The sequence below is a fragment of the Molothrus aeneus genome, chromosome 6 (assembly GCF_037042795.1).
Source record: "Molothrus aeneus isolate 106 chromosome 6, BPBGC_Maene_1.0, whole genome shotgun sequence".
NCBI lineage: Eukaryota > Metazoa > Chordata > Aves > Passeriformes > Icteridae > Molothrus > Molothrus aeneus.
This window is the reverse complement of record NC_089651.1, coordinates 14,078,408-14,105,337: the sequence shown is the minus strand read 5'-3', so window position 1 is coordinate 14,105,337 and position 26,930 is coordinate 14,078,408. Positions and strand designations below refer to the sequence as shown.

Below are 26,930 nucleotides of genomic sequence, written 5' to 3'. Positions count from 1 at the left end.
TGGCTCTTCATTTTCAAGACCAATTAAAACTGAAATTGAAAATCACAATCATTTCTAATGGCGAAGTAGCTCAAAAGAAAACAAAACACTGATAATCCTTCTCATAAAACACCTCCTACAATTACAACTGGCTGACAGCTCTCATGGCAGTTTGCTTGGAGTCAGAATGAACTACATGAATCACAGAGCTTCTGTGCTGTGCACGAACAGGTGTGAAATCAAAACTCTAGGAATGTACTTGTAAATGCATCTCAGAAGTCACTGGGTACTTCAAGGGTTTAATTTTACCTTGTGAGGCATGTCCCAGGCTAATTTACTTTTGTCTTTAACAATTAAGAAGTGTGGTTATAATCTTTCTCTAAGCATAGCAGCGAGATCTTCTGCCCTGTTGAAACACAGCTTAATGAATGTTTAACTGTCCTACTAATTTGTTCAGAAGCTGGTTTATTTGGCTGCTAGGGCATTAAAGGGCAATGTCTGATAATCAAAAACTGATCTAAGAGTGCCTATGGAGAACTTGCCACAGAACTAGGTAGGACAAGTGCTTGAAACACAGGTCTACCAGAGGGAAAAATTTGGATATTATCATGCCTCTATGGTGGGAGCAGAGAAAAAAATCCTAGATAAATCTTGTACAGTTTCCATAAACTTTTTCCCACAAAATGTAATACAAGGCAGTAACACCAAAAGATACCTCCCAGCTGGCAGCACGTAACCCACTGCAGTAACTGTGCACATGGTACCATGTCAGGTAGGCACAGCTGTGCAAGCTCCATCCCACCCAGCAGGAAATACTGCACTTCTCTCCAGCTCTCTCCCACACTTTCAGGTCACTATTCCAGCCACTTATGCAAATTAAGTCAGAGTTTTTGCATTTTTAAATATCATTATACTGCCCAGTATAAAAAAACTCCTTTTGAGTTGCTTCTAATAGTATCAAATGTCAGCCTAAGGCCTTCATGAGATAACCAAAATGTTTCAGATACATAAAAATGTGTTAAGAAAGAAAATTATTTCTATTGTCTCGATTTCTATTAAGACATAATATCTTTCAAACTTATTCTGTAGAGAATTTTTATTCTGTTTTTTTCCCCCAGAGAATCTTTATTAGCACTCACAAATAATCAAGAAACCGGGAATTTTAAAATTGTAGAATCTTTTGAAAGATTCTGCCTGAAGGTTTCTTAACTATTAATTACTATATTCATTAGCTACAAAATTAACTTACAAACCACATGGATCAGTCTTCATTTTTACAAAATATGAAGATATTAATGTAGATTAAGCACAGTTTTAAGGTGCCTTCTAAAATACAGTACCTTTTATTTTACTTAATGCAGTACCTAAAATTTTGAGGAGTTTTACACAAGAACTACAAAATAGTCGAGGTAGGAATTTCAGTGACCTGACCAGCTACAATCACTATCAGTGGAGTAAACATTTCCATATTAAAGTGTTTTCTTTTGATTTAACTCCACTATTTTCAGTGTTATGCACATGAGTAAACCTGGGAAAAGCACAGCCTTTGAGATGTGAATCGAGCTTTCATATGGGAAATAATCCACTTTATTCATAAGGTAACAGATCAGAGACTCACGAGGCAGGAATTGTCAATAATCACTTACATGTTTTGCAGCATCCTTCTAAGAATGGCACAACATAGCCTCCAACCTGATCAAAAGTGAAAATAAAGAGGAAAAACTTGGTTTTTTTCAAGCATTCATTCCCATGTATCTGCACTATTAGAAATATCTCTCAGATAAAGGTCTGCCATCATTGTTCAGGCAAATGCAACTCTGGTGAATGGGTGAAGGGTTGGCTGCACAGCTGAGACAGTTCTGACGAACCAACCCACTGCTATTTGTGAGGAAGACCCAAAGCCACTCAGTTCCTGCAGTACTGCTCCCTGCTTGTGCAACATCATCCACCAAGGAGAGTATCTTTCTATCCACATGTAAATGTAGAACTACAGAGAGCAGAAAGAGAATTCTCCTTGCCTCCATTTCCTGGCACTTAGAATAATCTCATTTTGCATATTCAAATAGAACTTTTGTTCTTGCTCCGAAACTAGTTCATAAAACCTTATGTGTCACTGCAGAAAAAATGCTCCTGATATCCAGACTTTCCTTTTTTTCAATGTTTTTGATCATTATGCTGAATCACATTGCTATGCATTAAAAATGTTAGAAAGAGGAGGTTCAGCCCAGAAAAGCATCCAAGTTCAGACAGTTGTATGAAGACTAGTTTGATATTACAAACCCCAATTAAAATAAATATTCTAAGAATGATAAGAGGTGTGTCCAGCTCTATAATAGCAGCCTGGTGGCACAGTAGTCTGGTGTGTGGTTATACCTTTTACCTTAAATGTCTGGCAAAAAATACAGGCATTACAAAAATTAGTAGTTTCTCCCTTCTTGAGGAAAAAATACCTTTTTTCAGAATGAAATCTTTTCATGCAAACTTAAATCACACCTAGAATGCAAACAGTGTCTTGTACACTGACCTTGACACATTCAGTTTCATTAAAGGGAGGGCATCCAACTGCAGAGGACACCAGAACTGGGCCTATTGCTGTGTTGGTGCATTCATATCTGATGCAGCTTGAAATCCAAACAGCGCCAGGCTATCAAAAAATTTAAAACAGAAACTTTACTCAGCAAAAACAGTATTTTAAGCATTAATTTAAAAATTTCATTGAATGAGATCCTGCTTGAATCAACAGTAATACAGCAAAATATAATTTAGATGTACATTCTCTTTAAGTACTGCATTTGAAAATCTAATTATAAATACATAATGCTAAGCAGGTTCTAAAATAGTCAAGTTGATTGTAATTCTCTCATACATATCAGAATCCTTTAATTTTTGTTGACAGTTACAGGTTGACTTTCCAAGAAATTAATATTGTTTACACGCAAAACTATTCCTAGTATTTGGCCAAATAAAGCTCTTTTCTGCACATTTTTTGTGTACAATATTTTGTGATTTTTGCTTACTTCTAAATATTTGAAGAGAATAAAATATCCAAACTCACCTTAAAACTGGTAACTGTGCCATTGCTGAAAGTGTGGAGACAAGACAAGTTCTTGCAGCTACCACAGCAAGTTGTTAAATCTTTTGGAGGCTGATAGACTTGGTTCTGCCAAAATCAAATAGATTACTCCTTGTATGAAATCATCTTGCAGCTCAAAGTTTACTACTGTAATAGGCAGATTTTTTTCAGGTATCTGATTCTAGGGATATTTTTAAAATAACTTCCAAAACCACATGGCTTACATTGGCACTGCACACCCATGAGTCTTTTATAAAATACATTTAATCTTAATTGAAGTAAAAGGGGAGGAGTTCCAAATCTGAGAGAATTAACTGGTCTTTCTACCATTTTCAGATGTGACATTTTACTTCAAGAACTATTGAAATCTTAACTTTTTACACATTAGCCATTAAGTAGCCATAAAATGAGAAAAAAAAATTGTATAATATTCCCATGGTAATGTATTATATCGTGTAAAAAGACAATGAAAGACAATGTAACTTTTGCTTATTTTATAAAGCTGTTTTCACTGCATTTAAAATTCTTCTTCTATTCATAATTATTTTTTTTTCTAATTCTTATTCAGCTAATGTCTGCCAGGAATTTGTACCAGTTTGCACATAATGCAGCTGAAGCTCTGCAGGGATGCAAGGAGGCAGCATGCCATTAATCCAAGGATGCATTCACTATGTACATAAATTTGTGTAAGATTTATGCAGCAGAGAAAACAATGGAGGGAGGGAGACCTTTCAAACTTCCATCAGAATTGTTGTAGCACATCATTAAAGGGAGATATCCTAATTACTCTTTCCAACTTGCTCTATGACTTTCACCTACTCAACAAAACCCATCACAAAGTAATTCAGGCCAATGGACACAATACACAGGTTTAAATTTCTGAATTCCTTACAGCTTTGCACTTGACAGCACAGTCTATGGAAGATGTGTTTATTTTGTAGTATTTAGTGGAGGGATCAACCACATTTGTACAATAGGAAATGTGGCAAATGCCATCTGCACTGTGTTCCACAATCCTCTGCCCAGGAAGCAGCACACCTCTCTCATTACTCAGGCAAACTTTGTCTCTCACTGCAAGAAAACACAAACAGCATTCTCAGGTTGATCAGCTGGGCATCAAAACTCCACTAAAAGTGCTCCAAATGGTGAAACAGGAATGGAAAAAGCTTCTCTACCTTTTTTAGGCATTTTCAAACAAATCATAAATAGTAAACTAATGTTTAACTGCAGTCACCAAATCTTTTCAAATATAGTCATGCATGAAAACTAAATGTATAATATTCTATTATCTGCACCCAAGTGACAGTGCAGGCTTCTTCAACTGTTTTATTTTGGAAGACTACTTCAGGATAAGAAATGTACCTGAGAAATGTCTATTTATCCCCACTAATTACAGAGGACACAGAGGAATGTTAGCACTATTTGTGAATTAAGTAAATTAATCCTGTCCTCTTCAGTGCCATGTTCAAAGTGAGTGCCTGATTTTTAATTCCTGATTTCCCTTAGCACTTGAAAGGCTATTTCTTTGCATTAAATTATTTTCTAACTTACCACATTTGTACTTCACACAGTTGCAGACATTTTCTGTACTGTTCTGAAACAGTTCGTCTATCTGAAGCTTCTGCCCCTACAGGTATAAAAACAAAACCAAAAAATTATACATGAAATAACAGTGGGTTTTCTTACCTGTATGATCTCTTTCTTTCAAACAACTTTCCTGCAGAATTTGGGTAGCAGTATCTCTTGAAAGTTCTGCTTAGTCAGCAGCCTGAGTGCATGATGTATGTTAACATATTCACCATAACAAATAATATTAACTGTGATGCTTGAAAGCCTTCAGTCAACCCTTTAAACCCAAAAAATTTTATCCTGAATTTTATATTCTGTGTACATGAAAGCAGTCCTGCCCTACTAATATACTGGGGCAGAATATGATAATAAAAAGCTTGGGAAATATCAGGGCTGTTGAGTACTGCAAGGTATTTAGACTAAGGTGGCTTCTTAAAACTGTATATATCTTACTCTAAAGAAATTTTTAAAAGCTGAGCCATTTCATATTTCACAGATAAAACTATTATTCAGATACTGATAAAGAGATTTATTAAGAAATTATTAAAAGAATAGTGACAAGATAAATTTCATACCAGTTTGCACTGAGGTTTGGGGATTGTTTCACATGCACATTCTGAAACAAAATACACCAGAAACAGTAGGTTAGCAATTTATATGCCATTTGCTTACAACAGAGCAATAGAGAAAAAAAATTCCAGATATAAGAGTCAGCAAACCCCATACAGTAACTCTTAGAACAGTTTCAAGATTGTAAATAACCCATTTTGGACAGATAAATTCTACAGGATGCAAGAAAAGCAAAACAGGCAGATTAGGAGGTTCTACAACATGAAGTGACTTTTCTATATCATTTGCTTGTGAGCAGCTCACAATGGTGTAGCTGGCTGAAACCAAGGGGCCAGAGCTGCTGTCAGCTCTCATTGTCTAAGGCAGCTTTGGTGAAAATCAGTGATTTTACCACATGTCCGGAAGGGGCAGCACTTCTCCGGGCTCCACACCTCCACCAGGGACATGCCCAACATGCACCTGAATTCAGGACAACGATGGACTTCACAGACTGAAATCAAAGGAAAGAAAGAACAATAAACATAGTGTTGTCACGTTTAGATGAGTGGAAATACTAATCGAGATATAGTAAATTACTTACAATAAATACACTTGGATAACATCTTTGACTGATAACAGTATGGAGTACAAAATACTCTAGACAAACATTTAAATAATTTAAAATAGCCAGAGTTTGAGGTCTGAAACTCCTCACTTGTAGTTTCAGGCCTCAAATTCTGGAAATATAAAATTATAAAAATCTGGATATTTCATGATACAGATATCATAAAATGCTTTACACAAACGAAGTTTTAAAAGTAAAGGTTATTAGTTCAGGGCTACAGATGATAGCTTGCTTAGGCTTGTATCTCTAATCCACTACTTCGACACTGAACGTCCACACCACAAAATTTCCCATGTTCTCTGTTATTTAAAATATTAAAATCAGGTCAAACTTACTGCACTGGTATGTAGGGCAACACCTGCCAGTAGTGTTGCCATCCACAATGAGAACTTCTCCTTCTTGACATTTGGGAATTTGATCTGAGCAAGCCCCGCATGCTGGAGAAAACAATTATTTAAATCTAAAAAAATTGGAAGAAATTTTACTACTGCCTAGAAGATTTGCTATAAGCTTGTCCCAGACTCATATTAAAGAGAGCAGAGGTGCTCTGCATTCACTGCTTATAGACCCTATACAAAAGGTTAATTTTCAGTGCAACTTGCCCCTCTTTCCTTTGTTTCCTGCTGTAAAGAATTAATACATTTTTTGTGAGCAAACATAATTTTCCCTCCTTCCTCTGTTATGAAAAATTTTTCTACGTCTTCTCTCCTGCTGTTGTTTTTTTCAGGAATCTCCAATCTTCAATAAAATGCATCTCCCATGATCCCAGCGTTATCCTACCACTTGAACACATGACAACCACAACAGGAACTTCTCAATATGTACAATGCAAAGACTCATTTAATAAAAAAGGAGTCAAAAAGGGACTCTGCAGACGGTGAGAGGCGCCAAATGCTGCCCATTGTTAACGTATGATCAAACAATCTGATTACTGTAAATAACAGAACTGTAATTCACATTTCCAATTAACACTCAAATTTTTGCATGTGGAAGGTGCTTCCCCCTTCCCAGATATCTGTTCAAAAATAAAATAAACTCAACAGCACCTCATTATCAGATTATTATCAAACAGAAAGCAACTGCATGTAAGATTGGAGCTTATATACTAAGGGTAAAGTGCAATTTTATTACTGAATTAAGTAATTGAAGGCCAAACCCCAAAAGAATAAATAAATAAAAATAAATAATAAATAATAATAACAAATATGCATAATACTCTAATATGGGATATTTGTCATTAATTAAGATAAGGCATAGCTGAGACAGGCAGGATACAGGGAATAAAAGTCTATTATAAAAAGCCTATATAACTTCAGTCTTCTTTCAGATAAAATATTTGTGTATCGAGTTCACACTGTATATGGACAATGTCAAAAGCTCTGAATTCCTTTATCCACCAAAACTCCTTTACTTGACCAAGGAATACTATTCAGTTGCACAAAGCTGTTCTGTGACTCTTGATGGTTACACTTTTAGAAAATTAAATTAAATTAATTTTAAGTTGTTGGCATATTTTAGAAAATTAATGTCAATTTTTTAACAATTTTCAAGCTATGTTGGGAGACCTAAAATACAAGGAGTCTTAATTGGCAAGATAATAATAGATATAATTGCATATGCAAAACCACACTCCATCTCAACCAGTCAGGCTACTGTACCACATATATAGGAAATGCAGCAGGTATTCTCCACCCGAGCAGCAATTAGTGTTTGATCATGCTGACAGCTTGGCATCTGCTCCAATTGCTCACATTTTTCTGGGTCACATTCTGAAAAAAGAGAAACATATATTCCCTCAGATGAAGCTCAGCATTCCTCCTTTGTTATGCTATATCCCAAGGAAAGGCACTGTGGAGTAAAGAGGTACTACAAGCTGCTTTAGAAAAGCTTTTACCTGGTATCCCAAGACCTTGCCTGATCATTTAACACAAAATTGCATCACATCTGCTCAAACTGAGGCACAGACCAACCCCAAGCTATAGACAAAAGTGAATTTTGTAAATGGCCATACTAACAATCGTACCGACACTACCCTTATCCTTCTGAGTCCATCTATTTAGTTTGCTGAATGTCTTTTACAGAGTGCACTTCTTTGCCTTTCAAAAGAAACCTACCACAAACGTAGCTGGGACAACAGGATTCTTCACTGTAGTAGGTGACCAATTTCTCCATGCTGCTACACTCAGGGATTAGGAGTTCACAGAGGCTCTGATTACAAACTGTCACATAAAGGAAAAAAAAAAAAAAAAGAATAAGCACCTTCTAAACTATGCATTAATAGGTTGGGTGGAGCAGTGGCAAGCAGTTTTTGCAGTTAGATACCCCAAAACTCCAAATTATAGGCATATGAAAAACATAGTGGAGCAACAAAAAAACTCCCATGAGGCAGGATTCAGAGGTGCTCATCATTTGCAATGATAAACTAGAGCTGAGTCACTGTGAGAATTAAAAAAACAAACCTCCTCTGGAAAACTCACTGCAACACCATACCAGGTGGTCAAAACATGAAAATCGCTTGCAGTTTCTTTATGAAACATTCTAAGCTAAGCAAAAATTAAGTGGGGAAAAAAAAAATTCTATCAATTTTTACCGCTCACTTTATAAATTAGATAAACAATCATTGAATTCCTTTTCCTCAGAATTATCCAGATCATTTGTTTGTATTTGGATATTAAAGATGAAACAGTAATCTCTAAATGTGATGGAAACACAATTCATATTCAAATAAACACAGTGCTATTTCAGTCCTCTTCCTATCCTCTACCCCAAAACCTACTGGACATTGAGCCAAACAACTTCTACAGTTTTCTACATAATCTGCAAATTCAAACCAAAACAATTCCCATTTTCTTTGAAAGTAGCATGTGTAACAGGAGAGCAAACCTCAGAGAAGGGACGTCTGCCTATTCCAGTGGGCAGTATTCATGAAGGAATACTTACTACAGATCTTCTGAGGACAGCATGTCTGATCATCAGGAACAAGCAAGGCCACTTCTGCAAATCGCTGACACTCTGAATTGTGGATCTCTGAGCAGTTGTGCTCCACTGGGATTATGGTCTCACTGTCAACACATTTTTGCATACAGCATCCGCTCAAAGAAGTTCTCCAGATCTCACCCACGGCATGAGGGGCTCCTGAGCTGTCTGTACAAGCTAGATCAGGACAACAGAAAACAGTTTTTAAAATTCCTTTTGAATTCCAATTTTGATCACCATTTTTTCCGTCATGGATTGGATCTATGAAGCATAAAGATTCCAGAGTTTTAAAGGCTTGATTAGGTCCATCACCCCACAAAAAAATGAATGAGGAGACAGTCTGTGACTGAATTTATATGGGAAAGCAAGACATTCAACACCTTCCAGAAGGTCCAGACCTCCCTTTTGTTTCGTGTCTCCACTGCAAGGCCAGTCACTTAAAATCCCAATCCAATCCTTCATTTTTAAAGTAACAATCTGAAAAGAAGTTACTTTTGTATTTCACAAATGTCACAACTATTATTAATTTACAGTGCTTTAGCAGTCTGATTTATCATAAACTGATTCTTTAAGGTTCACATTGTTAGGGAGAAGAATTGGTCCATTATTTGGTGTGGTGAGGCAGAACTGCAATGAAAATAAACATGAATGCTGGCAGGATACACACATTATTATTGAAAATGTGTAATTAACCACTGCTGCATGTCATTTGAATGGGTATCAAAGGCTGGACCCTTGGCAAAGGGTTTGGGTGAAAAGGAGGCCAAGACTAACATGCTTACAATAATTGAATACATAAGCTTAAGCAGAGACTTTGAAGAGCATCCTCCAGCTGAGAGAAAGTGAGCAAAATTGTGCATCACAAGGACAACCCCTGCTTGCTCACCTGCACATTTAATGTTTACTGGATATCTAGAATCCTCAAATGAATGACATATTCAGAACGCACACAACGCCAAACCAGAACTCAGCTTGTGAATAATGAAGTGCATGACCACCAGCTTTCAGAGATAATAGAGAATAAAATCACATCCAAATATACCACATTTTTCTTCAGGAATACAGACAGCAGTATGAGTCCGGTGAAGGAGGGTCCCTCCAGCACAGACACAGCCTTCTGTCAGCACTGTGCAGGAGTCTGAGCCCAGAGGAGCCACCTCTTTACTCTCACAACTCTCTGGAACCTCACAGGCAGCTATGCAAGGCTGGTAGGAGAAGTTTTCAGAGCAAGGGAAGGCTGGGAAGGAAATAAATACATCAGACATTGTTCAAGTTGTAATCCATGAGGCAACACTAAGAGAACACATTATTGTCCTCTTGTCAACTTCCTGTGCTCCCAAATTGAGTTGGATCTATCAGCCTGAAGCACCAACACAGATCAGTTACCTACACAACAAATTAAAACATAAGGAATCTGCAAGCACTTCTACTTCTCTTCTTGTAATAACATTTTCATCAAGCTTCAGTTTGCATTTTGGCAGCAGAGCTACAAACCATGCAACAGTGTTGACACAAAATAATTCAAACTTCAAAAACATTTTCAAATACTACACAGATCAATCATAGAGTGCTCTGAATGAGTAATCTAAATAACTTGCCAAAGAAAAGGCATCAGTCTGGTATAAAAATAAGTGTGATGTGTCCCTTCAAGATGGATAGAATACATATTTACAGCTATGTTTTGTAAGAGCTCCTTTAAACAGTTATTGCTAACAAAATTCATACAAACTGAAGAATTAAAAAAAAAAATAGCTCAAAACCACAGACGTCCTTATGTTATCACTGAAGGGGGCTTTTCCTAGGTGTTCATGGACAGTATAAGGAGATGCTGTGATCCAGCTACAGATCCCATTTGGCCTTACATTTTAGTCTTGCTGTGGGAGAATTCTGCTGCCAGGATGCACTAAGATCTCAGGTTTTACCCCTTACGCTCCATCTAATCTCAAAGGTGTTTCATTTCCCTAATCCCATCTCCAAAGGCACAGCTTTCTGCAGCAGCATCAAAGTACATGAAGACTCAAGAAGCTTTGGTATTCTCAACTTTATTATAACTCTTAAATTAGGTAAATTTTGTCTAAAAACAGAGGTGGGCATACATGCAGAATACTCACGGCAGTAATCAGAGCTCCTCCACTCTATGCAAATATTGAATTTGTTGCACATTGCCACATAGGCAGCTAGTGAAACACATGGATTTTGAATGTACTCAGTGTCTTGAGCCCATATATCACAGAATTGCTCAGGTGGAATCTAACAAAGGAAAAAAAAAAACAGAGATGGCAACTTCATAGAGGCTATGCTGGGTAGGAAAGCCTGACCTTTAAAAATATCCACTACAAAGTCAAGAGTTCTTGGCTCATGGTAAGCCTTCATTAGTGTACAAAGATAACTCACTAGTATTTAAAAGTAAAACTTCCTGAACATTGACATGATTATACTCCTTCGTTTCATCTCTTATAAGTGCCATGGCAAGAGGTAATACAGTTTTTCTAGTAGAAGACACTATTACTTTGTTCCTTCTTACATGTACATTTTTACCTATTTTTGGTCTCCTCTTCATCAAAATTAGCTGTATATAAAAGGTCAAATAGTAAACGTACTCATATGTCCACAAATAATTTATTTGTACACCAGGAGTCTGTTATTTGCTTTAGGCTTGATTTCAAGGGTCTGTTCTGCCCTCTCACATCTCCAAGCTGGAACTCTGTCTCTAGAGCCTTTGAGAATGCAAGTTCTCAGATTACCTATTGCAATTTTGGACTTTTTAAATTACTGAAGGCTTAAGGATTCATTAAATCCTAAATTATTTTATGTTTTTCTACATCTTATTGATACAGTTGAATTATCAGTGACTGGTTTATGAATTACATGGTATGTCAAAACTAACAGAGGTGAAATTCTGAATATTGTTTATTACAACTCTCCTACCAAGCTGCCATACTCTTCAATTACTTTTACCTTGCAACTGTAAGCACACACAAAAATATACATCTCATTCAACAGACATGGTTGCATGTAGCCTCACATTAGTGAAATTACCAAGCATACAAAATTATATCTGAACTGCAGCTCTCTCAAAATGTAAGCTTTGAAATAGTTAACATACATAAGGGTGACAGCTGCTGAAGGTCTGGTTCAACACCATTCTTAAGCACTCTGAGCAGTCCATGACTGAGCAATTAGTTTCCTGATGCCTGTCTTCTCCAACATACTTTAACGTGTCTGGCACTTGCCAGCTGTCTATAAAAGTCGAGGGTGAACTGCTTTGGCTTAAAACTGTCCTGTTGGGAAGCATCAAGTCATTTTCCGAGCTTCTATCACAAAACCCTATGAATTACCAGAAGGGAAAAAAAAAAAAGCAGGTTAACACATGTGAAATATGTTTGAAGTGGTATATTCAAGAAAGTAAACATCTTTTCAAAATCATCACAACCTACAACAGGTGTAAAAAGTCTTGGTTAGGATCAAAATACACAAAAATCAGAAAAATGAAGGAAAGCAAAAATAAAGAAACATCTCTGAATGGAAATCTACTGCATATCAAAGAGCTGCTCAGAGAGCCCAGCTAAGAAGCTGGAAGTTTGCTCCTAAGCTGCACAAACTCTAAACAAAAATGCATTTTAAAAAAGGTTGCAAAGCACCTCCATGTATAGCAACAAGTTAAAACTGTAAATGTTTTCAGAAAAGTAAACAACCATAAAATATCAGGATGCTTATGTGATACCAGAAGGCAGCATCATATTTTTCTTTCTGTTTTAACTAAAATAGTAAGAAATTTTGAAACACTTTGGAGCAAAAGGAGCAACTTAACATGGACAGTGACTGTGGTCAGCAAAGGACATTCATGTATTGCAGCAGTCTCCTTAGAATATCCTTTAAAAACCAGCAGGTAAAAAAAAGCAGAATGATGGATCAGTCCCCCATTCTGTCTTCCTAATCAGTTTCTGAGACTTTTGTATCAGGCTTCTAAGAGTGTTTTCTTCTGTTGGCTCCACAAGAATGATCCTAATTCTTCATCTGTTCAAAACACTATTTGTAGATTCCACCCCTTTCTAAAAAACTGGTCTGTTTTAACATTTTTAGCAATTCTTGATGACAATCAGTGATACAGCAACAGACCTTCAGAGAGTAGAACAGCTTTCCAAACTGTGTATAATTGAACCTTTTGAGTCTATATTTGCAACACAGACAGGAAGAACATGATGGGTCTGAAAGACTTCAAAGGATTACTGTCAAGTTAGGGACATCTTTTCTCACTTCTTACACATTGACAAGGAGATTTAAAACAGCAAAACTAAAACTCCACATTTTTCTTGGCAGGATCCGGTTGCAACTAGAACTGACATGCTTTAAATCTTTATCACCAGTTTTGCTATAGAAATGTCCATGTTCCCCTCCCACATCCCTCATGTCCCATCCCAGCTCTTCAACAGCTGCCACATTTGCCCAATCCTTGCACTGTAAAAGACACTGTTGTTTCTGGATCCTTCCATAGGATGCTTGTGCTACAAACCTCTAATGGTCTTCTCAGTTTTTAGCATTTCCATGAAGCTGAGAAATCAAGACCTACCAATACAGCAGTTCAGCTAAAAGATGAAAGAATGCTGCTGAGAAAGCATGCTGCTAGTACTTGCACTAACACAGAAAGCTCAGAAAGGAGTTTAGGCTGGACTAATTCACCCTGAAAAGATGCAGTACAGCAAGCTCATTTGAGGCAGGCTCAGTAAGTGGCAACAGGCAGCACTGTGCAGGCAGACTTATGCAGAGAACCGCCCAGTCAGAGGTGAACACCAGAAACACAGAGCACATTCCCTGAAGAAGTTGTACTTGCAACACCATCCACAGAAATATGCTGACATCTAGTCAGAATGCCTTGTAAACCAGGAATGTAATGTTCCCAATCCTCCCTACACAGTAAACAAACAGGTAAAGGCAAAAGAGATTCTCTGGATAACTTGAATCAGGCTTACTATAAATATCCACTGTCTTGTCTTTTTCCTGTTTTATCTAATTACAATACAAATTAGCCAAACAGAGTGAGAACAATACCGAAAACAGAGGTTAGGGCAAATAAGAGATAGCAATCAAATTTCAAAATGGCGTAAATTCAAACTCTCTTTGTGAGAAGCACATTTCTGTCAGCAGGACTGGAAACTGGACTGAGCTATTCCTGGTATTTGATACTGAGCTACAGGCATTTGCCCTTTCTGAAACTGGAAAGATATCCACTGTAATTATATGATCTCCTTAATCCTGATTTCCAGCTTCAATTTACAGTGTAAATTTACAGATAAATTTACAGATGCAGCTACCAAAGTGGGGATTTATATCAGCAAATACATACTTGCAAAAGCTGTAACACCATCAGACTATTCAAGGCTGTACTTTTTACAAAAAAATAAAGCAGGGGAACACAGGCTTAACAGGGCAGACCTAACAGTGCAGTGCATATAACAGACCTAAGACAGTGCAACATAATTAAGAAATTCCCTCTAAAATATTTTCTCCAACAGTTAAACTAATATTAGTTCTCTGAAGTTTACATTTCCTGGGAACTCTAACCCTTGGAAACTGAAAATAGCATGTACCACTTCCTATCAGATGGCTATCAAACCCTAAATCTGTAAATGACTGTATTTGAAATCATGGATTTAGATCTGTCTTACTTATTTGGGTTTGGTAACTGCAATCATGCCTGTGGTTCAAACAGAAGCAACACTGTGGCCAAATAGTGATGAGAGGATATAATTTCAACAATAAACAAAATTAATAATAGATTAATTCTAACAGTATCTTAAAGTTTGCAGTGATCTGCAATACATTTTTGGGACAGACCCTGCAATAAATAATTTATATAATTAGGAAAATGTGTCTCCCTAGCAAAGCACCTGAAATTCTTTTTTCTTGCACTGGTCTATACTTACCACATAGTCCCAAAGTTCTTGGTTCTCTGGTATTATTCAACTCAATAATCATCACACCTGTATTGTGAAACCACTGAATTCTGATTTTTGTTGGGGTCTCAACTGCATATTTGAAGCCTGAATCTTCAACTTTGTATCCATATTTTCTAACAGTAGGCCAAGCAGATCTTGAATTTACTGTTATCTAAACAACACACAGAAGAGAAGTTAATGGTCTGGAAGAGGAACTGAGGCCAGATTTTTGACAGCTTAGGAATCTAACTCCTAAGTAATTTCAGAAGCAGTCAGGCTTTCCTCCATAAAGGTAATACAGGTACCAAAGGTACAATTTATGTATTGCTATACAATAACAATTTATGTGCCTTACTCTGAGTCTTACCTCGTTAACTGCCCTTGGATCACAGTTTGGCTCTTTAAATTTACCAAGAGAAATTTACTTAATTACAAAATTGTAACTATTAATCATATAACCTATGGTGTTCTGCTCTACTCCTCGGTGTCCACATGAGGAGAGGAGGCAGCTGACTGCTGAAATAAGGTGTTACCTAAAGGAAGATAAAACCCCTCAGAATACTTACTTTTCTGCTTAAACGATTGATAATAATTTGATTTGATACATAAGTTAGGTTCAACATTGCCAGGCACAAAGAAGTTGAATTTGAATTACTCTGTGGAGAAAACAAAAATGCATCACCCATAGCCGTGATGTGCAAAATCTGAATACATTGCTGGCCTACTGGTTTTAGGTACTAGGACATTTAGGATTTTGGGAGATTATGCTATTAAGAGAGAAAACCATTGGTGATTGCAGTTTCAAGTCATGACTACAGAGCTTCTGGGGATAAATAAACAAAACACTATGATGTCATTGTTTCCAGCAACTGTGCTATATCATTCAATCTTGGAATTAAAACAGAAATCCAGTTTTTCAGGGAAAAAAAATATGGTGGACTAGCTGTTTGGACAAAAAAAAAATCCTACAAATTACATATCTGAAGGTCTACAAGGGTGAGACTGGGAATGATGAATCTGTAGGATATGTACAGCACAGAAGTAATGGATCAGGAACAAATGCATACTTCCTGAGCTACATGAGGGTGAATAAAACAGAAGATATTGAATACAAGAGGAAAACAAATCTGATCATCACAAACACATACTCTTCAAATCATTTATATTGAGCTTCTGAAATTAACTTCCATTAGGTGAAACCTGGAACCAAATTTTGCAATGGACATCTATGTAGACATCAAATGACCTAGCCTTCACAGGAGAGACTGGAGTTAAGAGGAGTTTTGAAAAGGCTCACAAGAAATGAACTTTTCCTGACAAAAGCCAACCCATACTGATCCCATCAGACAGGATCCCCATTAGGCTTTCTCTCTCCTGTGTCAGAAACTTGGAATGCACAGGCTGGTCCCATTCAGTCTGGTATTCCTACAGTCTTGTATGGCTCTGAAGATGGGTGTTTCCAGCCCACGTTTTCCATATGGAAATAGATGAAAATCCTGCATTGAAAGAGACTGGTGGTACACTGGTACAACTGTGGTGATATTGGTAATAAGGCAGCACTCAGAGAAGTGACTAATGATGCAAATCCACTTGATCTCCCTTCACCTTGTCCATATTACACATACCACAGGATAACATGGACCCACCTCTCATCTTTCAGCTGTTTCACAAGGAACTATGTATTTACAGTCAGGAGTTAGAGTGTTATACAATTCACAAGTATTGTGAAATGCAAGCACAGTTCATAGATATTGCACAGAAATTAATAATAGCAATGATATAAAGTATTATTATGCTCTTGCCTTTCAGATACATCTTATTAGCAGTACCAAACACCTTTTGTTAGCTGATAAATGTTAGTTACCATTCTACAGTCAAGGACATGGATGGTTATAGTTTCATCTGGAGTTTGACTAACAATGTAGGACGCTTCTTTGAATAAAGCCAAATGATTTCCATCATAGGTTACAATGCTCAGATCAGAGAAAATGGTGCAACGACCTAAGGTAAAAAAAAAAAAAGTAAATGTATTTTCTAACTTATTTTAGAATTCCAGTAAATCTTACAACATATGAAGATAAACAAATCTCATAAGATGAACTAGCTTACTAAGAGGTTCATATATGCAGCACATATTCAATACTGATGCATCTTTGTAAATGGACAGCAGAATCAAATTCTGTATGCTTTCAGAGGGGCAACCTGCAGACCTCTGCAATCAGCTATTTCCTTACAGTTCTTGCCAACAAAGGTTTGCAATTTTTAGAAACCCCAAACTAAAAAATATCATGAGTAACAGCAGATCATACCAGATCCATAGATCCCCTGTAGTCTTATTCCTAAGTTTCATTTTTCCTGAGTCTTATTGCTAAAGCTTTTGTGTTTCAGTGGGCTTGGAGTTCTACTCCAAGTAATTTCAAACTCTAAAGCCTAAGCAGAAGTCCAATTGCCAACAGAGTCCTCAGACCACTAACAGGAGTAGTTAGCAGTCTAGGAAATCTTTTCGTGCTGAAGTAGTTAAAAAATGAACCCAAAAAAATCTGTATTGATTAGGTGTCCCCCTGATTACAGAGATGACAAGATGTGTCTAAGTCAGAGCTAAACATATCCACTGCAGGTACATAATGCTGAGTACGTTAAAAGAGCATTTTTATTTTATTTCCCCGAATATAAAACTACACTTATAAATTTCCTTCAACAATGAGTAACCCAAAAAATATGTATCTTTTACTTCTATGCTATGGTATAGAAGTGTCAGTTTTCTTACCTTTCTTACACATGCATTAAACTGTTACCTGAATGCACCTCAAAAGTACTGAAGAATTAAAACTTACATGCACATTCCCACTTTGGGCAGCATTTGTCACCATTTGTTTGAGTAGCAAATCCTAAAACTCCACAGCTGGGTTGAGTGGCATTGTATGGGCAGTTCTGTGACTTATTAACCTGGATCAGCTGTCCATCCAAGCAAATGTGTTTTATGCACTCACTCTCTGTGATTGGCTGAGGCAGATTCAATAAAAGACAGAGGTTACCATTCATACCAAGTTAGTATCATAATATTGTATAAGTTTTGTTGAAAAAAGGATTCACATTCTTCAGGCACTGAATACTTATTGGTCCCCATGATGCTAGGGACCAATAAGCAATGAGCACCTTCAAAAATCTGACCATTCTGAGCATAGATTAACACGTTGTCCAGTAATAAAGTTGAGAACAGCAATACTGAATTTTTAACTTTACAATGAAAAAAGTTGAGGAGGGAAAATATGGAAGGAAACAAGCAGGAATGGTAAGAGGGGTGTCTGGAAATATGTGCTTTAGAGAGGGCAATAACACAAAACACTGACACTGGACAGTATAAATCACCTTTTTTTACAAAAACCCCATTCTTCTAACAGTCACACTAAGAACACTGAGGCCTGAAACCCAGCGTGGTAGAATATTAAAAAAAAAATACGCATAATGAAGTTATCCAAGGTTTCAGATATAATAGATAATAAAATCAGGCTCCCTTGTTTGATACAGGTACTTTAAATCCTGAAGATCAAGACATGGCTCACAATCTTATATTTTAATCAGTGTGTAGAAGTAACTAAGGCATGTTCCAAAGCAGGCAGGTAATTATTTGTATCTACTCACTGTACAAGTTTGAAGAGTTGCTGTTTCTCGAGGCAACATAAAAGGTGATGCTGCAGCTCCTGCCATGGCTTCAGCTATTGTCAGTCCATCAGAAAATGTTGTAGTCAAGCCATGAAGTGTTTTGGTAGATGAAGTAAATGAGGAAACTGATGGAGCTGCTGTGTCATTTGGATGATCAGGTATCATTACCAGTGAACTCACAGAAGGTGTCTGCATCTCAGATGTTATTTCAAATTTTGAAGTTTGAGTAGTACTGACTGATGATGGAGCTACAGAAGAAAACACTTTTGATTCAGCAGGTGAACGTGCAGTGGACAGAACCGAAGTTGTGTTTGTGAAATACAAAGGGTAAAATGTCTGAGGTGTAACAGTAGCACCCTGAGTAAGGACAGACTGGAATCCTGTTGTTAATTCTGACTCTTCAGACTTCACTGTGTCAAGGGGCATGGCTCCTTTTGCTTCCAAAGTAACAGAAGGAGAGCTGGAGATGGGCTCTGTGACTGCTGCTGCTGTGTCTGAGGCTGCTGATGCAGTACTGAGGTTGTGCCCAGCACTGCTTATCGCTGGAGAGGCTGAAGCTGCCACTGAGGAATGGGCCTCAGTGGACAAGGCTGTCCTTGGCAGGGTCATGGAACTGGAGGTGGTGGCTGAAGGTGGGACCTGCTTAGGCAACACCACAGTTCCCTCTGTACCACTTTCCCTTGATGTGGAGCCCAAAGCCACAGGACCTTCTGTCAATGGTGACAAAACCACTGAAGAGGTTGACTGAGAATCCGATGAAGGTGATGCTTCAAGTGTTTGTCTTGACTCAAGGGATTTAGTAAACAAGGTCTGATGTGTGAATTTTAGATCTGTAGCAGTCTTTTGAGTGGAAAATGAAGGAAACAGTTCTTTTTTAATTGTTGCTGAAGAAGAAGAAGTGGCAAGCACTTCTGGTGAGAAAGGGGGAAATTTGCTGTCAAAAATCAAGTCAGCTGTTGCTCTAGCTGGGACTGTAGGCTGCAAAACAGAAGTTCTTGATACAAGTGGCTGTGTAACCACATCAGTTAAATGCAAATATTTTTCAGTTGGCAAAATAACTTTGGTAGGACCTACTGAGGTAGGTAACATGCTTGAATGAGAGCCTTCAGATAGTGAAGTCTTTAAGGAAGTCAGTTCTGCTGTAGCTTCAGTTGTGCTAAAGACAGGTTGTGGCTGACCAGTGGATTTTTTTAGAGATTCTGCAGGATACTGGTGAACTTGGCTCGTCAATGAAGGTTCAGAGGTCTGATGGCCAAGTTCTGTAGTCTTCTGAGTAGAAGAAGGTGTAACAGTGGTCCTTGTGGTCTGTACCACAGCTCCTGAAGATGTCTGCAAGGAGAAGGGGCCTGCTGAAGGTGGAGGCAGGGATGGCTGAGCTGCAGCTGCTGGAATTTTCACTGCTTCTGTCACACTTTGGACTGCAGGTTTTAATGCTGTAGAAACCATTTTAGTTTCTACTAAATATTTAGGTGTGGTTGTTATTACTTCTGGTAGCAGTTGTGTTAAAGGTGAAGAAACTAATTTATCTCCTAGATACTGAGAGGTGGAGAAAGTGTGAGAAGGCTTTGTTACTGGAAGTTCAACAGAAGGGGACAGAGAGGATTTTTCTTTGCCTGTCATTATTTTTTTGGTTGTTATGACCTGACTGCTGAATTCAGAAGTTGTGGAGAATGTGGCATCAGTGACATTCACTAGAGATTTTTCATCTAGTACTGTTGTTATTGAACTTGATTGATCTAATATAGAAGATAAAACAGAGAATGTTGGGACTGGAGAGGTCTTTTCTGTTAACAAAGATTTTTGTATAGTTGTTCTAGGATATAAAGAGGTTATTGCATTGGATGTACTCATAGGACTGAGAGTTGTCAGCGATGTTTCTTTTCGATCTGAGGGTAGTGAAGGAAGAGAAATGGTTAAAGAAATTAGAGAACCTGATGGTGGAAAAGACAAAGCAGATGGCTTTCCAGTAGAGATGGTAGTAATACTTTCTACTTGTGATTTACCAGGCACTGTTGTCAACAATGTGGTTTCAGTCCCACTAAGGAGATCAAGCGGAGATCCAGTGATGGATGTTCTTTGGGGCGATTCTCTTGCTGTAGCTACAAAAAGAGCTGTGGTGGTTTCCTTGGCTTTCATTGCTGATGTTGTAAGACTACCTGAATATGCTGGACTGCTTGTCTTCACTGTACTTGAAACCAGAGCTGACTTGTATTCAGTAGTTATTTTTCCAGAAAACAAAGTTGACTTTGTTGCTATTTCAAGAGGGGATGTTATTTTGGATGTTACCTTAACTGACAAAGGAGTCACACTGCTAGTCTCTGCCATGACAGGGTATTTAGTGTATAATGTAGTCAGGAACTCAGTTGTGTTTAGAACCTTGTGTAAGTGATATCCTGTAGTTGAAACAGTTTTAAATGTTTTTTTTAATTCACCTGAAGCTGGAGAAGCAGGAATAGAAGCAGACACTGCAGGCCTCTTTGTAGAAAGAGTGAAGGATTTTTCAGTACTAGAACTAGGATGTGGTGAATAGGGAAGGAAATAGGAACTTGACTTATGCTCCACATGAGATGTTATTTTTGAGATTTCCTTTTTATGAGTTGCAAATGATAACAAAGTTGTTTCTGATGACCTCTCTTGGGTTTGTAGAGTCGTTGTCTTTGGACCTAGAGTTGTAGTGAAAAGAACCTCTGGAGTGCCAGTCAGGTGTTGAACCATTCCAAGAGGAGGTTCTGTAGTTGTCTTTCCTACTGAAACAGGTGGCATGGATGTTGGTGAAAATGTAGTCCTCTCACTCTGTCTGGTTAAAACAGCTGCTGCTCCTGTTGTTGCTGAAGACACTGGCTTTAACAAAGATGAAGTAGTGAGCATAGGAGCAAATGATGTCACTGTAACATTAGCTGCTGTGGTAAAAGACTGTTCTATGCTTATTTTTGTCCCTTCTGAAGCTCCTGTTAAGTTTACTGGGGATGTATATGAAGGCACTTCCAGAGATGATGTAGAAAGCTGTGGCTTATATGCAGTAGTTTTTTCTGTTATTGATTCAAATGAACTGGGTGCAAATGTTGTAAGTCCTTCTGGTCTTACTTGTGCTTCTTTTGTGGGAAGTGTTCTTGTGGCCATTTCTGATAACTCCATTATTTTAGTTTTGACTGGCATTTCTGTTGTTCTATGTAGAAGTGGTGCCCCAGTAAAAACAGAAGTAGCAATTGGTTTGCTCTCTGTTTCTGTTCTTGTGGGGACTGCATGTGTAGCAGTTGCTGTCTGAGGTTCTGTAGCCCTCAGCAGTTTCGTGGAGCCACTACTGATCAGCTGTATCCTTGTGGAAGTTTCTGAACTGACAGCAGAGGGGAACAAAGGAGAAATGTCAACAGAAGCAGACAAGCTAACATTAGATTTTGTTGTCCCAGTCATTGCTGTAGTGCTTCTCCCAGATGTCATTTCTGTTGACTGTGAAGAAATAGTTGGCAATAAAGTTACAGCTGGAAGTGTTTTGTTGGATGTAATAGCTAAAATTTCCAATTTCTCTGTAGTTGCTGTGAGCTGCAATTTTGTAGCAAGTGTTGTTTCCCCGTCCTTTGCTTCAGGCACAGAAAATGGAGTTACCTCTTCACTGATCACTGCCAAACTTGCAGTTGGTGTTAAATGTGGAACTGCTGGGGTTTGAATGCTGAGAAGCAAAGGTGGGCTGTCATCTGCAGGTTCAATGCCTGAAATCAGACACAAGAGAACTGCCTGAAATTCATGAATAATTATAGTGATGGAGCCAGCAGAGTTCTAGCTTAAATCGTATAACTGATTTTTCAATAGACTTAAAACTTCTAAAACTCATAGACAAATTTAAAAATAAATTCATTAAGTCATTTATGTGACATCTAGTGCTTCTGAAAAGTTTTATGAAGAAAGAATGTCTTTCTTAGTTTAAAATTGGTCTCATATTTTTGAGGAACTAAATTATTTTAACTAAAATGTATGTTTAGTGAGCTGAAGGTTCACATAACTAAGGTCACGGTTACACAAATGCAGGCACTGCTATTTAAAATTATGACTGAAGAACTAATTAATTATTAAGCTAAGTCTAATATAAATAAAATTTTTCAGACATACAGTCTTCAAAATACACGCATCTTTGAGTGATTTCATCCAGCAACATGTTGAGAGGACAGGCAGGGATGCATCCTTCCACTCTAAAAGAAAAACCAATTGGTGTTAACTAGTCAAATAGTATCTTCTCGATCAAGCATTCAATTTCAGGAAAAGAATCTATATATGAAGTATGTATAAGCAGACAGCCTGGTACACCTCAGTGCATTCCTTCAAAATGTCATTGCCATGACTTCCACTCATATCTAAGGGAAAGCATGAACTCTGTGACACTCAGCTTTTGAAATGAACAGTCACAGGTTCAAGGGTGAACACTTTTGCTATAAGAAATACCCAATATTTTTATATGTCAAAGTCTGTGTGTCAGTTTTACAAGATTTAGCACAAATTTCACTTCACAGGAAAAAGCAAGGCCCAGATATAGCTGTTGCAGTGACATAACGGAAAAGCAAGGGCACAACTGTTTGAAACAAAGTTGTGATAACCTCTCTTCGTTAATGCTCTGTAATACTCCCAAAATGAAAGTTACAAATATAGCAGTCATTCCAGAACCTGATGGTACACTAAAGGCTGAAATGCCATGTTTATGTGGCTACAGCAGCAGGTTTTGTTCCATTCCTTTCCTCTTTCTCTTACCTCCTTACCCAAGAATACAGTCCTGATATGTAAAGTGTACATTTGGGCCCTCATATTCCTATTATCGTGCTTAATTGCCTTGCCTAAATTACACACGTCTCCATGAAAATACAGACACGTACTTTGGTACAGTCTGACAGTTTTTTCCCAAAGGGTCCCTGCATGTCTTGAAGCAAGGGCTTGTGCAGGCATCATAACGCCATTCACACGTAGAACGGGACAGAAGCTTAAATTTGACATCTGAAAAACACCAAAGATCTGTTATTCTTATATTCCTTTAAGCACTCACAGATAGATATCACTAAGAGGCATGCCTTACATTCACTGTAGCATCTACACACACAGTGTTTACTGAAGGACTTTCAAGTCACACGATAGAAACACAAATTTAAATGCACTCCAGCCCTCCCCCACCTCCATGCAGAACAGTTTCCTGCACAAAGCTGGATTAGTCCAGTGGCTCTGCCAACACCTGCAAGATTTACATGCTATATCTGGATTTCAGTCCCTGCACTATGGCAGCCCACCCCAGCTCTTCCAGAAGCAGCCAGGGCAGGGCAGTAACATTTCCTGTACAATCATGCCTGCAGAAGACAACCATCATATAAGAATCCCCTCTAAACTGGTAAACCTGAGCTCAGAGCAACATTGTTCAGAGCCTACAAAGAGTAACTGCTCTTAGACAATGTTTACATTAAACACCAGAAAGAAAATGCTGATTACCTAGAAAGACTGTCAATTTTTGTGTTTTTGAAGTATTTTTTAAGTTTTCCTGATCTTTGCTTGACTGAGATACAAGGAGTAGCTCTTTTACATCTTCTTGAAGACAGTCAAATTTTTCATGAAGATACTGAGAAATTTTTATTCCTGCAATTTAGGGAATCTGCACTTATAATTATCTCTGTCATTATTAACCATTAATGTATTAACTTAAAATAAAAATAATTCTCTTAAAGATAGAAATCAAACTCAGACAAAAGGGTGTGTATGTTGCCATCTAGCGTTACCCCTTTTACATCTCATTTTATCCAGGAACGTAATTTGTCACTCCTTTTAAGAATGCAATTCTTATGACAGTAAAATATGCATTTATTGTGTTCTCATAAGAAGTTAAGTACATGTGACTGAATTCTTCTGTGATCCCTTCCACTGACACCTATATAAGTTACATAAATCTAACGGAGAAAGGGAATTTTTGCCATATATTTTGGTGACTGATGTATGAGCTCTTGTATGCATGGACTCGTTGAGTAGTAAGGTTTAAGGACAAAAGAAAATACATAGCAGAAATACAAGGTTTAAGGAGAAAAAGAAGACATATGGCAGAAAGACAAAACATATCAGAGACCTGTTGGCACAGGCAATCACCAAAAGTAGTGATAACAGCACATAAATCCAACCTGAATCCAGGAAATCTCATTCATTAGACTACCCTAGATTTGGTATGGAGACAAGTCCACAACTTTTAACTCTGGCCACAGAGTTAAAAGGCCACACCATCAACCACAGAGTAAGTTTCAAACACAATAAAAGTTTGCAGAAGAACCAACTGCAGCCTGATGAAGAATGAGTTTCTCAATTTAGCAGAAGTGGCCATGAATTAACACCCCCAAATGCTGGGATTAACATACCATCTCCGATTCTCCAAATGAACTTTTATGAAATGATAGCCACATTCTCCTCAAGATTTCCTACAGACTAAGCTCACAGAGTTTGGTGGTGTTGTATGCCTTGGTAGGATTTAGGGTGAATCACCACATAAATGCATAGCATTTGTTGAGAATGCTATAAATAAATATAAATAAATGCTGCCTTCAGTCAAGAATGAATTCATGCTTGTCCACAAATTTTGTGTCTACTTCTACAAAAAGAACTGTGGGCAACAAAGAATTCGTAAACTTGGTAATTAAAAATTGCTTTCAAAGATCTGTAGAACCAAAGGAAATTTAATTTTCCAATCAAGGGATTTTAGAAAATTGAGTATGCAAGACCAAGCTGTACCAGTGTTTTTAGTGTACAAACTACATTAAAGAGCACACCAAATCACCACAGAAAGAGTGGAGTATTTGTATGAATTGTTCTCATTTTTCTCAGAAAGTTCTCAGGATGTCTCTGTAAACCCATAAGGTATGATGATATCTGTGTTTTTTTATGAATTGTGGGCAAATTCTTTATTAAGAAAACACCAGTTCAATAATTCATCATATTTAGAGTTTTCACTGTTGTCAACCAAATTTCTGGAACCCCTCAGCATCCCAAGGATCAAGCCACTGTAAAGCAAAACAAAACAAAAAACAGCACACACACACACCTGCTCTGCACTGGTGCAGCCTCACCTCAAGCCCTGTGTGCAGTTTTGGTCACCACAATATAACAAAAGGACATTCAGCTGTTAGAGAGTGCCCAAAGGAGCAATGAAGATGGTGAAGGGCCTTGAGAGAAAGCCACATGAGGAGTGGCTGAGGTCACTTGGCCTGTTCAACCACCTCCACCACATGCTTCCCATTTTTTTAATACTTAAATTCCCCTTCCAGCAACCAGTAACACGAGCTTACTGCAGCCTGAGCACCAGCCGAGTTCCCTCACCACAGAACAATGATTTGCAGTTTACAGACAATGAATCAAGCTTCTCGTACCAGGCATGTGTTCCTCAAAAGGATTTGTCATGGCATCTGGAGATAGCCATGTGTCTCCTTGTCAAGCCTACCAGCATTTGTCTCCTGTTGACAGGGTGACACAGCAAATCCTTCCCCAAGTGGTGACTGATGTCCTGGGTGGCAGTGGCCCCAGCTGGGTGATGCACCAGCTGAGCCCACAGCTTCCTTACCCAACAGGAGCTGAGGACATCAACATGCCACAGGACAGCAGGAACCCCAGGTGGGAGCACAGGTATGAACACGGCCAAAGACAATACATTAAAAGATATTTCCCAACTCCATTGCTTTCACACATTCTAGAACATCAGAGAAGTATTTTCTTCCCTGCAATTTATGATTTTCTTCTTCATGGCTTTCAAAACTAAAACTGGGATAACAACAGAAGTTGCTACCATTTAATGAAGATTTTTGCTATTTTATCACCAACAGACCACAAGGTTCTGCTGAGCCACAACCACCTTTCTTAGTACCCTGGCCACTTCTTTTTCTGAGTTGACAATTCTTACTATTCACAAGCACCTGACCTTAATTTTCTATGCTGACTTTTATGTCACAGGGACAAAATTTGCCATTGTTAGAATCTCTATAATATGAACAATTCCAAGTTATGCTCAAAAAATGGCTATTTACTTAAAAACAAACCCTAAAATTTGAAATGTTCCAGCGTTCATAAAAGGTTGTATTTAAAATAAATGTCTAAAAAATAATTTAAAAAATAAAGTATTTGGATTTTCATTCTTACCTGATGATTTTTTTCTTTTTTTTGCTACTTCAACACAAAATTTTTAAAAAATCTAGTAGGCACAAAAATTGCTTTAGAATTAGTTCTATTTATAGTGGAGGCAAAACTCTGCTTGGTAACTTAGATTGCCTATCTCCTCAGTTACAAGTTTAGAAACATGAAATCCTATCTACCCACTTAACACATACACAAATGAGTATCAAACCCTGCTCATGACTTCTAAGTTTCTGCAACGAGAAATGTAAGCAAATATCACTGGAAAAACTAAGCTTTGTGCCCAGCCAAAACATCACTGGAAGCAGAGTGCAATTACCTGCCTCTCATCTACATACGGTTCAGTTTGCTATTACAATGTTAACACAACTCTTTAATCCCGTCCTATTTATTCAGCCAAACATGGTAGGTCAAATGTTTGTGTTTGCAG

General features: G+C 37.8%; 1 protein-coding gene across 1 annotated transcript in view; it reads right to left on the bottom strand.

The window, feature by feature from the left end:
* The window catches only part of OTOG (otogelin), a 92,548-nt gene that overhangs the window by 4,947 nt on the left and 60,671 nt on the right, over positions 1 to 26,930 (bottom strand). Inside the window, exons 34-54 of the mRNA XM_066551897.1 lie at positions 23,230 to 23,347; positions 22,475 to 22,554; positions 18,350 to 22,077; positions 17,542 to 17,710; positions 16,572 to 16,708; positions 15,274 to 15,363; positions 14,696 to 14,879; positions 11,878 to 12,098; positions 10,883 to 11,021; positions 9,814 to 10,008; positions 8,736 to 8,948; positions 7,910 to 8,014; positions 7,454 to 7,564; positions 6,131 to 6,232; positions 5,583 to 5,681; positions 5,197 to 5,237; positions 4,604 to 4,679; positions 3,945 to 4,123; positions 3,035 to 3,139; positions 2,504 to 2,623; positions 1,626 to 1,671 (exon numbers count right to left, since the gene is read on the bottom strand). Coding sequence (XP_066407994.1) covers positions 1,626 to 1,671; positions 2,504 to 2,623; positions 3,035 to 3,139; positions 3,945 to 4,123; positions 4,604 to 4,679; positions 5,197 to 5,237; positions 5,583 to 5,681; positions 6,131 to 6,232; positions 7,454 to 7,564; positions 7,910 to 8,014; positions 8,736 to 8,948; positions 9,814 to 10,008; positions 10,883 to 11,021; positions 11,878 to 12,098; positions 14,696 to 14,879; positions 15,274 to 15,363; positions 16,572 to 16,708; positions 17,542 to 17,710; positions 18,350 to 22,077; positions 22,475 to 22,554; positions 23,230 to 23,347 — 6,258 coding nt within the window. The remainder of the gene's footprint in view (positions 1 to 1,625; positions 1,672 to 2,503; positions 2,624 to 3,034; positions 3,140 to 3,944; positions 4,124 to 4,603; positions 4,680 to 5,196; positions 5,238 to 5,582; positions 5,682 to 6,130; positions 6,233 to 7,453; positions 7,565 to 7,909; positions 8,015 to 8,735; positions 8,949 to 9,813; positions 10,009 to 10,882; positions 11,022 to 11,877; positions 12,099 to 14,695; positions 14,880 to 15,273; positions 15,364 to 16,571; positions 16,709 to 17,541; positions 17,711 to 18,349; positions 22,078 to 22,474; positions 22,555 to 23,229; positions 23,348 to 26,930) is intronic.